Source organism: Staurois parvus, unplaced genomic scaffold, assembly GCF_062004578.1.
Source record: "Staurois parvus isolate SC_StPar_1 unplaced genomic scaffold, SC_StPar_1.0 ptg000980l, whole genome shotgun sequence".
NCBI classification, from domain to species: domain Eukaryota; kingdom Metazoa; phylum Chordata; class Amphibia; order Anura; family Ranidae; genus Staurois; species Staurois parvus.
The window spans coordinates 3,711,869-3,727,734 of NW_028318776.1; the positions used below are offsets into that span (position 1 = coordinate 3,711,869).

General features: G+C 39.5%; 1 protein-coding gene across 1 annotated transcript in view; it reads left to right on the plus strand.

The window, feature by feature from the left end:
• Nucleotides 1-15,866, plus strand: part of ATP10D (ATPase phospholipid transporting 10D (putative)) — a 107,215-nt gene that overhangs the window by 59,781 nt on the left and 31,568 nt on the right. The window contains exons 8-12 of the mRNA XM_089657301.1: nt 5,984-6,111; nt 7,576-7,828; nt 8,796-9,031; nt 10,241-10,426; nt 11,423-12,008. Of these exons, the coding sequence (XP_089513427.1) occupies nt 5,984-6,111; nt 7,576-7,828; nt 8,796-9,031; nt 10,241-10,426; nt 11,423-12,008 (1,389 nt within the window). The remainder of the gene's footprint in view (nt 1-5,983; nt 6,112-7,575; nt 7,829-8,795; nt 9,032-10,240; nt 10,427-11,422; nt 12,009-15,866) is intronic.

Genomic DNA, 15,866 nt, shown 5'->3' on the forward strand with positions numbered 1-15,866 from the left:
ACGTAAAACTGAACTCCAGGATATGCAAATCTTGTCTAAATACAAGAGGCATGTATATTGTTACTTGAATCTTGGTGTGGTTTGTGTATTTCTTCCACGTAAGTGCAATAATTCAGTGTAAAACTTTGCCCCTCTACAGGTATTTTCTGTAAGAAAGACCGCTCACTACTGCTCTCTGTCCTTGTGCAGGGTGACTGGTCTTGTCTCTGCCCCTCCTGTAGTGTTCTGAAGGCAACCTGTAATGAGTGAGGTCTGCTGAGCCTCCTCCAACAAGCTCTGCTCTTTGAACAGGCTATATACAGAACAGTGACAATGTCACTGCTATTTTTAAAGGGTAACCTGCATTTGCAAAGGCCTTGATAATGGATTCATTTCCTTTTTGTTTGAGGAATACAATTGAATACTTTTTTTTGTAATAAGCATATGCCACAGTGTGATTAGGTAGAAATGCAAGGCGTGTCTGTTCTATTTTCTATTTTTAAAAAACATGATTGTGATTAACTCAGGTGCCACAGAGATGAGCTGATAAAATAAGGAATGTATTCTATCCTCTAGAAGGCTTAACATGTTGTTAATACCAGAAAAATGTGTTAATAGTGACCTCCTTCCCTTTCCTATTTATTACTTGCAAAAGTAATCAGAGAAAAGTGTTATTATCCAATCCATTAGTTTAGTGGAATGGACAGAAAGTGAAAAAGAGGCCAGTTAGTCTAGTCTGTCTGATTTAAAGAATGTTAATTATTGTTCTTCATATTCAAGATTACGCTCCAGGCAGATGTGATAAAATCTGCATTTAATTCTGTTATGTATTCATTAACATGTTATTAAACATTTTACGTAGTATAAAGTACCTGGGATTTGTCTGGATAGTAGCCTCTTGTTACTTTGAAAAGTAGGGTTCAGCCTGGGGGAGGGAGGGGCGGCAATCTGGTTTTCACTGGACATTGCTGTCAGTTATCTACCTGAAGATATTTACAGGAAGGGAGAGCAGGTGGATTACCTTATCTATTTTCATCTATGTGCTGCTCCTTCATTGTCCAATCACAACCTGTGGGGGTAGCTGTATAAATTCAGCTGCAGAGGGGAAAAAAATGGACATCATCAGCCTAGCTAAGGTTTATAGCAGAGGTACCTGGATTACAGAAGTAGTCAAACAGAACTACACATGTTTCTGCTGATAAGTTAGTTTTGCGTTTTGTAGTTTAGTAATAACCTAAAAAAATAGCAATTGCAGATAAACTGTAATTTGCATTACACCCCTGGTACATTTAGTGTAAAATGAGCTACGCTGTCAAAATACACATTAGCACATACATTTGCATGCAGTCGATATTATCTGTTCATATTTGAAACTTTTTAGTTTAATCTTTTTTATTGAAATAGTTTAACAATGCACAATATATAAGTAGCAGGTCAATGTGCTTATGATATATCCATCCAAAGATGCAAACAGTAAGAACACTTGACCACTCACAAATTATCGCAAGCAGTGATCACTTAGGACTAATATAATCAAAGGTAGAACAACGTTAAATAGTGGGCCAAGGAGCAACTAAGTATACGTCATTATGTTCTGCCTATCAAAAGGGCACTCAAATGGCCTAAGTAGGTGGCATCCACAAGCCCATGACTAGGTATTCTAAGCCTATAGCATATGAAGGAAAGATAACAGAAAGAGAACCAAAACAAGAGATACAAGCAGGGGCAAACAAGCAAAATAAAAGGGTGGGAAAAGAGTTAAGGGGGGGGGGGGGAGTTCCTCTTCTTTTGTATTCCATAGCCCCTGCACTCCAGTATACAGGCACATATGTCCTCACAGATAGACATGCCAAAGGAGGCTCATACTCATGGCATGCATGGCGGAGCGGTCTATCTTAAGCAGTGCAGTAATGGGGCAAGCTAACCAGTCAGACCATCCAGACTGCAGGATATAAAGGGTTTAAAATCTGCGGAATAACGAAAATGAGAAAACACTGTCCACATGAGCCTGTATGACTCCATTTTGTCCTCGTTCCAAGCAACCATACATTTGATATGGTTAATGTTTTCCATTTTGCATGCCCATGCAGCTAGTTAGGGAGTTATGGGTTTACACCAGTGTCTAGCGATCATCGCATGGGCAGTTACTAGATGTCTAATTAGACTTTTTTTGTTGTTTTTTATATCTTGGAAGCATTGATAAGATTATTGAAGGTGTATTTGAGTAAACCTCCATCTGGTGCAGAATCAAAGGACACCTGGTATCACCTCGACAATATCATATAGTTGCACTTTTGAGCAAGTGAAGAAGTAGAAAATATGTAAAAGCCAGTATTTTGTCCCACTTCATGTCCTCAGGTGATATAGCCAATTACATTTCCTATTTGGCTTTAAATGGTTGAAATGGAGAAAAGGATTCTTTCAACAAAATATCGATCAGGCAAAGTGAGTGTTTTGTTCTGGTGGACTGAGAGAGTAGTCTAGTCATGGAGTCCAGGGGGATTAAAGTCCTTAGATAATGTTTTAATTGGGTTTATTCTAGTCAAGCTCCAGAAGGTTTATGACAGTTTGGTAGGAGTTGAGACAAGGGAACTAATTTGCCCCTCGAAATAGTGTGTCCTAACAAGGGATGGGCACTTCTTGTCTAGGAGAGAAATTGCAATTGGCGCAATGCTGGTGAAAAAGCAAATCTTCCAAAAAGGGAGGTCAAAGAACTTGAGTAGGAAGAGAGAAAACCTCTGGAGAGGTACAAGTCCCACACTTGTAGGGTGGCTACAGTAAGAATAGATAAATGATCCAAGGGCAGCCTACCTGGAGGTCATCCAAGGTAAGGAAGATAAATCTGGGATCTTCCTAAGTCATCTTCCTAAGATGCCCATCGTTTGATATTTTTCTCATAGTACCAATCGAGATTTCGTAGCAAAGAGGCGGCATGATGATAAAGGGAGAACTGGGGGAGTGCCAACCCATCTCTATTCTTCGGTAAAGACAGAGTTGTAAGCCTTAACCTAGGTTTTGTTTTATTGCCATATATAAGAACGTATAGCTTTGGTCAAGGAGGGAAAGAAGCCCGCTGGGGGATTTATGGGGACCACCGAAACGTGTACAGTAATTTAGGCAAGGTGTCCATCTTAATAACGTTCACCCGGCCAAGCCAATAAAGGGGTGGTTTATCATAATTTCAAACACAAGATGATCGCATGGAGCAAAGGCTGATAACTGGTGTCTGCCAGAGAGGTTAAAGAGGTGGAAATAAAGACAACTAGGTATATGACTGCTTTCGGATGCCATTTAAAGGAAAAAATTAGATTGGATCTGGGATGAAACAGGTTGGGTCAGGGAGGTGTTCAAGGCCTCTGTGTTATTGTAGTTTACTTTAAAATTGCTAAGTAGTTTGAATTCCACAAACTCCCTGATAACAGAAGGGTGAAACGTTTTTATACAATAATTAATTGAGCTGAAACATGCTGATAGGAGGAGAGAGCAGAGTAAACTGAGACATGGCCTAATTTTTCTGCTGCTGCTCATTCATTGTTCAGTCACCTGATTGGGATTGGTTATAAAGGCTGAAGGTAAAAAACCTCCTGTGTGCAGTCCCCCCCACAATACTCACCTGAGCCTCATCTCGATCCAGCAATGTGCACATGAATTTTGGCTGTCCTGGGACTCCCTCTCCTCAATGGCTGAGGCAGCAGCAGACGTCATTGGCTCCCACTGTTGTCAATCACAGACAATGAGCTAATTAGAAGAGAGAGGTGGCGGGGCTGAGCCGCTGCTCCGTTTATAAACGCATAGAGCAGGGCTCGGGAGCGAGCATGCACCATTGTCCCCATAGCAAGCTGCTTGCTATTGGGGGCATCAGTCAAGGGGGAGTAGCCAGGAACGCCGGTGGGGGACCTGAAAAGAGGCTCGGGGCTGTTTGTTTTATTTTTTTTTTAATCCAATCCTTTAACCGCTTCCCAGCTGCCCGCCCACAATGTACTGCAGCAGGGCGGCAGCTATAAGCAAAGCGACGTAGAGGGTAAAAAAAAAAAAGCACCCTTGCCCCCCCTTTGCGCTCGCACCTGCATGCGCAAGCAGTGACCCAGTGCCAGTATATAAACAGCGGTTGCACCATACATGTGAGGTATCTCCACAAATGGCAGATCGAGGGCAGTAATTCTAGCACTAGACCTCCTCTGTAAATATAAATTGGTGACCTGTAAAGGCTTTTAAAGCATCGTCTATCGATAATAAAAATGTATGTACTTTGTTGCCATTGCACGGGCATGCGCAATTTTAAAGCATCTCATGTTTGGTATCAATTTAATCAGCATAACATCATATTTTATATTTTATCAAACAATTGAGCCATATATTGTGTTTTTGTGCATTAAAATTCTAAAAAGTGTATTTTTCCCAAAAGATTTACGTTTGCAAAAATCGCTGTGCAAATACTGTGTGATGTATAAAATTTTAACACCCACCATTTTATTTTCAAGTGCCTCTGCTTTAAAAAAATATATAATGTTTGGGGGTTCAAAGGAATTTTGTAGCAAAAAAACCCCAGTTTTTTCATGTGAACAAAGTGTCATAAAAGGCTTGGTCTTCAAGAGTGGGTGATGTGTGGCAAAAGCTTCTAGTGTTGGCCCTGAAATGCCAGGATAGTAGAAGCAACCCCTCCAAATGACCCCTTTTTGGAAAGTAGACACTCCAAGGTATTTGCTAAGAGGCATGGTGAGTGTTTTGCAGATCTCTTTTGTTGCCACATGTTTTTGGAAAATGAAGAAAGAAAACAGAAAATGTGTGGTTTTTTTTTTTTTTTTTTTTTTTTTTTTCTTTTTCAAAACCCTGTGACAAAAATTATATCTGTAAAATACTCACCATTCCTCTTTATCAAATTCCTTGGGGTGTCTACTTTCCAAAAGCAGTCATTTAGAAGGCGGGGGGGTGAGGGGGGTTGTACTATCCTGGCATTTTAGCGCCTCCGAAACTGTGCTAGGTATTGGGGAAGTGATTTGAGGAAATATGCCTGGAGGTGGTCATTGGGTTTTGGGGGCTTGTATGTAGCAAGGCTGCCATAAAGTCTCACCTGTTGTATCCCCATACTCAGAAGTAGGAGAATGTGTTCTGGGGTGTTATTCCACATATACCCATGGCTTGTGTGAGCAATAAATCTGTAAAGTGACAACTTTGTGTAAAAAAAAAAAAAAATTGTCAATTTTTTGGCAAAAAATAAAATGTTCCATGGACTCAACATGCCTCTCTGCAAAATCCTTGGGGTGCCTACTTTCCAAAAAGGGGTCATTTGGGGGGGGGGGGTGTATTGCCCTGGCATTATAGCACCTCAAGAAATGTGATGGGCAGTCAGAAAGTAAAAGCTGTGTAAATTCTAATATATATACCATAGTTTGTAGACGCTATAACTTTCACACAAACCAATTAATATACATGTACTGAGATTTTTATTTATTTATTTTATTTGTTTTTTTTTCAAAATTTTTGGTCTTTTTTTGTTTTATAGCACAAAAAAAAACCTGTAGAGGCAATCAAATACCCCCAAAACAAAGCTCTATTTTTGTGCAAAAAAGGACATAAATTTCATTTAGGTGCAGCATTGCACGACCGCACAATTAGCAGTTGAAATAGCACAGTGACAAACAGCAAACCATGGCCTAGTCAGGAATGGGGATAAATCCTCTGGAGGGCAAGTGGTTAATATCACTTTAATAGAAAGTGGTGTCATTAACCTGGCTGTGCTTTGTGTTAGTGCTATATATATATATTTTTTTAAATTTGTGTTTTTAGTTGTTTGCCTGGAGTTCAGCATTATATATTCCATTGAAATCTATTTACTGTTTTACCTTCTTCCTCACCAGTTTACTCAACAATCCTAGTCAGTGAAAAGACATACTGTTGAGCTCTTGCTGTTATTTATATTGGGCAGGTAGGATTTCTAGTTCAGCTGCATGTTATAATTTTTCTCAAACATTCTGATTTGATGTTTTTTACTTCCAAATTTAAGGGCATGGGATCTGGCTGATGCATTTTCCTGAACCTCCAATTTTTAGCATTCCCGAACCCAGCGGAGCGCACACCCCTCCAGCACTGGCTGCCTTTTACATGTTTTGGACAATGATAATCCTACTGCAGGTACATTTCTATGTTAGTTTAGTGAATATGTAAGTTTTCAGCTGCATAATCAATTTATAGAACTGGAACAATGACTTTCTTGTACACAGTAAAACATTTTCAGGGCCAGATATGCTACCTACCTACCTCCTGCCAGGAAAAATAAAAACTAGTAATACTGGGAGTATCCGATAATGACTGCCTGCTATTATGAGTAGTTGTATTCAAGCCAAAATGTTGACCTTCCAGTAAGCTGAAATAAAGATTTTATTTTGTTTTAACTCTCTTCTGCCCACAGGCTCTACCAGCACCATAATATAGTGCCTTTTAAAATGACCTGGAATAATTCTTTGTAATCATCTAAAATTGTCCCGTTCATGTGCTTTATGCTAATGCATAAAGGAGAAGTAGGGCCAACGCTATTTGGCTCTACTTCTATGGATCACAAGAGTGCACTTCATTCTGCACCCCTGTGGCCCGTTTTCAGCCAACAGCGGGCTCAAGCCCTCTGCTGGCTGATGTCATAGATTTGATCCAGGCTCTGGAGTGATCCTAACTTTAATGTTGCAATCCACCCAGATGCCTGGACTGAACTGAGTGGTCAGCGGTCTTTGAGCACTCAATTCTCGGTCTTTGAAACAGCAGGGGACAGATGCAGCATCTCGACTGTGTTCACCCAAGAACACTTGTGCATCCCTGTGCAGGTAAACATGCCCCCCCCCCACAGATGAACAAGGCCTAAAACATATGATCAGTGCATAGTAAGATTTTCTTTTCATGTCAAAGATTTCACTGTTGCTTTTTTTTTTTTTTTTGTTAAAGTAACAGTGGGCTGATTTATAAATGTATTTATTTATTTCAGGTACTTGTGTAGCGCCGTCAATTTACGCAGAGCTTTTGCATATATATATTGTGCATTCACATCAGTCCCTAACCCTCAAGGGGAGTACAATCTAAGGTCCCTAACTCACATTCATACATACACATATTAGGGCCAATTTAGACAGGATCCAATTAACCTACCAGCATGTCATTGGAGTGTAGGAGCAAACCGGAAACCCACGCAGGCACAGGGAGAACATGCAAACTCCAGGCAGGTGGTGCCGTGGTTGGGATTTGAACCAACAACCCTAGTACTGCCAGGCGGAATTGCTAACCATTTAGCCACTGTGTTGCCCAATAAATGCTTTTATACAGTACAAGTAGAAGTGGTGCGCACAGCCACCAATTAGATCCTTCGAATTCAGCCTTGCTAGACAGCTGCAATCCAGTTGCTATTGGCCTACATTCGATTTTCCATAAACCATTCACAGTTTCTGAACTCCTATTGGTGATGCAATGCAGTGAGGTTAGATTTTGCTCCTTGTATCTGTTTCTACACATATTTGTCATTTTTCCTGTGTTGCTAATTCTTTAGGATTTGAAGGGTTTTATTAGAACTTCAGTTTGCTGCATTTTTTTTATTCATGTTTTGCTTTTGTTTAGGTGTTGATTCCAATCTCCCTCTACGTCTCTATTGAAATTGTTAAACTGGGGCAAATCTTCTTCATCCAGAATGACCGAGATTTCTACTGTGAGAAGTCTGATTCCATGATTGAGTGCAGAGCACTGAACATTTCAGAGGACCTTGGTCAAGTGCAGTACATTTTCTCAGACAAAACTGGCACTCTTACAGAGAACAAGATGGTTTTTCGTAGGTGTAGCATTGCAGGTGTGGAATATTCCCATGAAGCCAATGGTACGTCTTTTCTGAATATACTATGATGCTCATTGTAAAAATCAAAGCAATATAATACTGTGTTCTGCAGTGATTTCGTAGCACTAAAGGGAAACACACTTTTTGATACACCCAGATGTGTCAGATAGCAATGCTGCTGCTAGCTCTGTATGGGATTTCACCAATTGCCCATCATGTAAATATTCAGCTTATTTTTTAAAGGGCTGTTCTGGCTTAATTTTTTTTAGACAAACAAAGAATGCTGTAAGTGTTGCAGTATCAATTTTTATCACGACATTCATTTTCAATGCATTTTTATTGCTGTGCCATCAGTAATCTCTTTTACTGCATGCTAAAAAAAGACATTCATTTTTTTTCTTTGCCTAGCACGTGTCGCACAGATGTGAAGCAACCTTATAGGCTTTATTCACACTTGTGCGACTCCAAAGTCTCAAGATTTCATTGTGCAACTTTGGACTGCAAATTTGATCTGACTTTACACTCTCTGGACCTAAGTAACACCAAAAGTCGCATCAAAGTAGTGTAGGCACCTTTTTAAATTCGCTGCAACTTTGTCGCACCAATCTGATCAGGTGCCATTGAAAAGAATAGGCTACAACTTGGCGTGTCCAAGGTCGCATGACAAGTCGCACCAGTGTGAATGGAACCTTAAACTATTGCTAATCGGTGTATTCTTGTTAATGTGCATTAAATTGATGGGTCCTAATTGGTTTACATTTTTCCAGTTTCAATAATCCACATTCTGGGTATTTACTGTACTCATTACTTCACCCACACAGCAGCCTGGGTTAAAAATGTCCAACCTATATTCCCTTATGCTTGTTGTGTGCATTTTATTGTTAAAGGGTTTATGATTTTATAATACGCAAAGATTGCTATGCTCTGCTCTTTTGTCTTTGTTTTATGTGTTCTACTATGGTTTGCCTTTGAAGTCATTAAGTCCATAGTGCTGTCTTTGTTTTTAAAGCCAAGCGACTGCAGTCCTATCAAGATCCTGATCTGCCCTGTGAAGAATCTGTGGATCAATTCTTCTCCAGAAGTGCAGCATTCAAGAGCAAGAATCAAAGCCCCAAATCAGTGAGGAGCATGCCAAGCAACAAGTCACTAAACAAACTGTCTTCAAGTGGTTTAGAACTGAGAGGAGAAGGAGATGGAACCTGTTCTCTGCCGCAACCAAGACATTTTGCATTTAGCAGCCCTATGGTGTGTAAATACCAATAGTGATATCTAATTTGTCAATTGTTTTTTTTCTTAAAGTAAATATTTTTATTGCAATAAGTTATCTTAGTATGATAAATCACAACACAACTCTACCTTTCCACCCCTTCCATCATTCAGTATTCTCAAAAAAAAGTTATAATACTTGCGCATACATTCAGAGGGTAAGGCAGAGAAAAATACAACTTAGACAACAATTGCAACTTCGCCTTAGAATGCAATATACAAATCAGTAGTTAAAGCGGAGTTTCACCTGAAAGAAAAAAAATAAGTCAGTGTAGCTGCTGTCATCTTCTCTCCCTGGCGCTGGCACTTTCAGTGGGGGCACCCGGCTGTGACAGCTTGCTGCTTCACAGCCAGGTGCTTACTGTGCATGCGCGAGAAGCGCTGCGCTTTGTAAATGGCCCCGTAGTCTTCTGGGACCTGTCACATGTCCTACACAAGACTCCAGGGAGAGCGGGAAGGAGGACAACTTCCCATTCCGATCGCCTTAGGCAATCACAGCGTGTGGAAGCGGGTACCTGTCAAATTCAGGTATCCGCTCCCCAAAGGTGCCAATCCTTGATGGGGAGTGGGGGACAAAGACTTAAAGTGGAACTTCCACTTTTGGGTGGAGCTCCGCTTTAAGCAATCTTCTCATCATAAGAACTGCTGTATCGGCACCTATCCAATGAGATATCAATAGGTCACCCATAAATTCCTGTAATATACCCATTAATTAGAATTCTAAGGAATATGAATGCTCACATCAAAGGTGAGTTAGTACAGAAATGTATAATCATGGTCCTACCAATTAATGAAGAAAGCTAATCAGATATCGCCTATTATTTAGTTAAGATTGGTAGAGAGACAGCATTTGTTGCTCCTTTAAGCTAACTTTCTAACCACAATTAATTGATTTGATGCCAGGCCTGGAGTTTTTATACAAATTGTCAATATTTTACAAAATTTGGTAGCGCGATTCCTCTGTTGATATACCAATTTTTTCCTTAACAGGAGAGTATTAACCGATTTTATCCGCATGTCTTGTGCAGTGTTTAACTTTTTATGTATAATTAATTTTAACCTACTGTTTAAAAGGTTGTCCATGGAAGAGTTATATTCTTATTTTATTTATATTCAAGCTGTTTGTTGTGATTTTGTTAGAAAATCCATAAAAAGGTAATAACTGGCTTGTTTGTGTTCTGTTACCAGGAGAAGGATGTGTTACCAGATCCAAGATTAGAGAGGAAGTTTTACCAGATCAGCCCTCAGTCTCTGTATCTTTCCAGTCATTGTGAAGAAATAGCACTGGAGGCCTCATACATCATGGACTTCTTTCTTGCTTTGGCCATCTGCAACACTGTGGTGGTGTCATTACCTAATCAGCCCCGGCAGAAGGTACTGTTTGTTCCTACTAATTAATGTGTGCTGGCATAATAAAGCTTGCATCCGGAAACCAGCCAAAGCTTCTTATATAGAGAGTAAAAGGATTAGAACATCTATTATATTTGTGCAGCCATGCCCCCAGTGCAGAAATTTTCCCTATTCCAGTGACACCCCATCACACCTTAAATTACAGGGTGTCACTAAGACAGGAAACGACAGCAGAGTAAAGACCACAATAAAACATGAAAAGTTTAATACAGTCACACTCTAATAGGTGAACAAATTACTGTTTATGTTGGAAAGCTTTCCCTTCACATTCTGTCCCAGTGACAGGAGATATGGCAGTGATGGGACATCTCCCAAGCAAGGGCGTAAACAAGAGTAGAGTACCAAATTCTTATAAACTGAGCCAGACCAGGCTGGGGACAAGCTAGGGGAGGAGCTAATGTCAGAAAGTACAAACATGTATGAAGAATTGATCTCTAGATTTACAGTGCTTATTATAAAGTGAAGCCATCTGCCATAAGCTAGGGAAAACATTGTATTATATATACTATAGCGTTGACTTGTTCTTATTTGAAGCTGAATTTAAGGTATGGATATCTTATACATAGTGACATCACTTCCCCCCTCTTCACCTCGTTCAATCATAGAATGCTTTGCATTAATTCAGAAATACAAAGCATTCTCTGAATGACACTTCTGAGCAGCCGAACTCTGGGGTTCAGAATGCAGCAAGCCAGCCACTTGGCACAGGACCTGGAAGCAGATGGAGGTCACTTGAGTAATGGTGTCTACCTCAGTGATTTTCAGTTTACAGGGGCAACGTCTAAGTAGGGTATATACGTAGTTACACTGGTTCAAGCTTGACCAATGGAACTGTGTATAAAATATCCATACTTGAAATTCATCTTTAAGTGGAAAGCACTCTTTAACTGTCATACGTTTGATTAGAATCTGTTGCAGTTACATTAGAGTGTAATTGTCACCTTTATGATTTGTAAACAGGTAAGAATGCCATCACTAATAAGGAGCCCAATGAAATCCCTGGAGGAAATCAAGCAGATGTTTCAGAGGTTCTCTGTACGCAAGATAAGCGCAACCTCTCTTCTGAGTGGAAAAGATTCTTCTTCAGAATCCCCCAATAACTTTGTGTATAAACTGCCCTTTTTCAGCAAAATGAAGCTGACTTCTCCTGTTGAGGGGGACAAAGCCTTAGAAGCCAGCTTAGATGCTACAGGGGAGGCATTGCTGGAAAGCCTTGAAAAATCTGAACTTACAGATGCTGCTGATGGCTACAATAAGCTGAGCACATGTGAGGTGTACTATGAGGCTGAGTCTCCTGATGAAGCTGCGCTGGTACATGCTGCCAGAGCTTATAAATGTGTCCTTATGTCCCGGACACCTGATCAAGTCACTGTAGAACTTGGCACTATTGGGTCCATGACATTCCAGCTGCTGCATATTCTACCATTTGACTCTGTCAGAAAAAGGATGTCCATTGTAGTTCGCCATCCGCTGACAAATAAGGTTGTGGTGTACACAAAAGGAGCAGATTCTGTTATAATGGATCTCCTATCCCCAACATCAGATGGTAAGCTCTACGCCCATTGAAATGTTAAAATACAGTTGTGATTATTCATTAAGGTAGTGATGACCAGTATATGAAACCCAAAACAAGGAGAGCCGGTCAGCTGGAGTAATATTGGATCTGCTGTATTGCTGATTTGTATCTGAATTTGGTAGGTGCAGTTAGGACATCCTTCTGATCCCTTTCTCAGTGTATTACTAACCTGGATCAGTAATTCACCCAGCCTGCTGGCTGCGCAATTGCTTTGGATCAGTGATTTCTCTGATTAGTGAAGCAAGATGGGTGACAGACCTGAGATATCCACCTTAACCACTTCATGTCTGGACACTTTTACACCCTTCCTGTCCAGGCCAACTTTCAGCGCTGTCACACTTTGAATGATAATTGCGCGGTCATGCAACACTGTACCCATATGAATTTTTTTATTTTGGTGGTATTTATTCACAACTGGGATTTTTATTTTTTTGCTATAAAAATTAAAAAGTCCAAGTAATTTTGAAAAAAAAGTGTTTTTCTTATAAAATTTTGCAAATCTCTTCTTCATAAATCTTGGCCAAAATTTATTGTTATTTTTTTTAGTAAAACAAAATAACCAAAATTTTAGTTTATAAGCAAAAATTATAATTTTTAAAAAACATTTTTTTACATTTTTATTTTTTATATTATTTTTTTTCTTTTTTAACATACTGTCACCCTAGCAGTACAGTGTCACCATAGTGACACTGTACTACTTGTGGGGGGTGATGAAGATTTATTTTTTACACTGATTGCTTTTAAACCCATAAAGGCTGTAAAGGCTTGCAGCCATTGAGAAATACTGTGTGAGCTGTGATTGATCACAGCTTGTCACATGGTACAAGGCTGTTGTGAATAGCCTTATACCATGTGATCTCTGTGATCATTCACAGATTTCACACATAGTAAGCAATTATGTCAGAAGTGACATCTTGCTTACTCCTATTCATGTGACCACTGTCCAGCCGTTCATATACATGGGACGGACGGGAAGTGGTTAAAAAAAAAAAAGTCAGCAGTGGCAGTTCCCAAGTCTAATTTCTATGATTTGCAGCTGGCACACATTGAGAGAGAAACACATATACAGTACTGTGCAAAGGTTTTAGGCAGGTGTGAAGAAATGCTTTAAAGTAAGAATGCTTTCAAAAATAAATATTTTAATTGTTTAGTTTTATCAGTTCACAAAATGCAAAGTGAGTGAACAGAAGTAAAATCTAAATCAAACAAATATTTGGTGTGGCTACCATTTTTAGCTTGAAAAAAAATCAATTCTTAGACTTGCACACATTTTGTACGCTTGCACAAAGTCAGGGATTTTGTAGGATTAGAGTCAGGTGTATGATTTGTCAACTATACAGAGCAGGTGATAATGATCATCAATTTCATATGTAGGTTGATACACAGGCATTAACTGAAACAGAAACAGCTGTGTAGGAGGCTTAAAACTGGATATGGAACAGCCAAACTCTTCTACTAAGGTAAGGTTGTGGAAGACAGTTTCAAGTCACAGGTCATATACCGTTGCAAAACTGAGCACAGGAAGAAGACACAAGATAATTATACTGCATCAGCAAGGTCTCTAACCAGGAAAAGGTTTCAAAGTAGACTGGGGTTTTGAGATGTGCTGTTTAAGCTCTTTTGAAGAAGCACAAAGAACCTGTCAACATTGAAAACTGTAGACGCAGTGGTCGGCCAAAGAACCTTAATGCAGCCGGTGAAAAACACATCATACTTCATTCCCTTCAATGTCAGATGTCCACTAGTGCCATCAGTACAGAACTGGCAGAAACTAGTGAGACCCAGGTAACACCCATCTACTGTCTGTAGAAGTTTTCCCAGAAGTGGTCTTCATGGAAGAATAGCCGCCAAAATGCCATATTTCCATTGTGGCATCAAGAGTAAGTGACGGAACTGGAGTGCAAAAACAATGGTGGCAGGTGCTTGGGACTGATGAGTCAAAAAGCCAATGTCATTAAGAACTATCTTCAGTGTAAAGAACAAGGGGTCCTGGAAGTGATGGTATGGCCCCAACACAGCCCTGATCTCAACATCGAGTTTGTCTGGGATTACATGAGGAGACAGAAGGATTTGAGGCCGCCTACATCCACAGAAGATCTGTGGTTACTTCTCCAAGATGTTTGGAAAAACCTACCTGCTGAGTTCCTTCAAAAACTGTGTGCAAGTGTATCTAGAAGAATTGGTGCTGTTTTGAAGGCAAAAGGTAGTCACACCAAACGATTTGATTTGGATTTCTATTCTGTTCATTTTCTTTCTATTTTGTTAATTGATAAAAATAAGCTATTAACTCTTTTTTTCTGAAAGTGTTTTCAGTTTACAGCTGCCTAAAACTGTTGCACAGTAGTGTACATATGATAAAACAGTTGTTAGAGCCCATAAAATATGAAAAAAAGAGTTAAGGTGCTACAGCCCAATAGTATGTGAAAATCTTCTAGAGGTGATGAGTGTGTGATGAGCAGTCAGAGCTGCTAACAACATTATGAGAAAAGACAATCCATACATTCTCTTTAAAGTCTTCAAATTTATTGATTCTCTACAAAAAGGCACAGTGTCAGTATTGCGTAGTTGTTAACGTGTTTCAGTCTTGTCGGCCTCATTTATAACCAATAATATGTGATAAATAAGGCGGACAAGGCGTAAACATGTTAACAACTGCGGTGTACTGACATTGTGCCTTTTTGTAGAGAATCAATAAATTTGAAGACTTTTTAAAGAGAATGTACGATACAACAGTGTGTCTTTTCTCAAAATACCTGAAGGCTGCAGTGGAAGGGGTTAGTTTGTACATTAGGTCTGTTATCATAAGGTGCACCTCTAGACTTTTTTTCAGTTAGATCATTTAAAACAAGTCATAATTAGTAATGAATTGGATTACAGTTTAGCTGCATTAGATTAGATTTCCAGGCAAAACGTTTTAGTAGTTTAGGGGTTAGAACCTCTTTTCGATTTTTATTGTGTCCCCATTCTGAAGGTTCACCTTTTTATTATCTGTCCTGTACACAATGTGATAAGAATCAAAATGTGGGAAAACACAAAGGGGTTGATTTACTAAAACTGGAGAGTGCAAAATCTAGTGCAAATTTCCATGGTAGCCAGTCAGCTTCTAACTTCAGTTTGTTCAATGAAACTTTTGCCAATAAAACCTGGAATCTGATTGGTTTCTGTGAAGAGCTGCACCAGATATTGCACTTTCCAGTTTTAGTATATTAACCCAACAATGTTGCAGTTGTCACTGGAACAGAAGGTAAAGGGAAATCTTCCATTTGGGGACTTGTTCTAGTGATGGCTGTCAAAATTTCCCCCACTTTAGGAACATTAGCACTTCTTTTTTTTTTTTTTTTTTTTTTTTAATTAGGTCTGCCTCTTACAAGAATTACTGAGGTGTTTACACTGTACCATTTAACATGATGTATACCCAAGACTTAAAGAATTCTAGAACACAAGGCTTGCTTTATGCTGACATATTCTTCAATTGGATTACCTGTTTACATGTTCCAGTAATAGAATATATAAACTGTACATTTGACAAGCATTCTTGGATGCCAATACTCAATAGCTGTAGATTTACAGCTGGACATGTAGACTTTAATTTGTAGAGTACACTATTATTTATCTGTGATAGCTTGATCAATAACCGTCATATCGGCTGCAACAATAGACACAGTCTCAATGACCCAGTCATCGCAAGACATAAATAGTCTGTCACTGGGTAGCATCAGGTGGCTACAGCTATCTAGATGCTGCAGTTCTTATACGAGTTTGGAAAAGATTGACCATCCCTGTCAATGTTGTTGTCTTTATATTGCTTGGCTCATGGAAGAGCCAAAC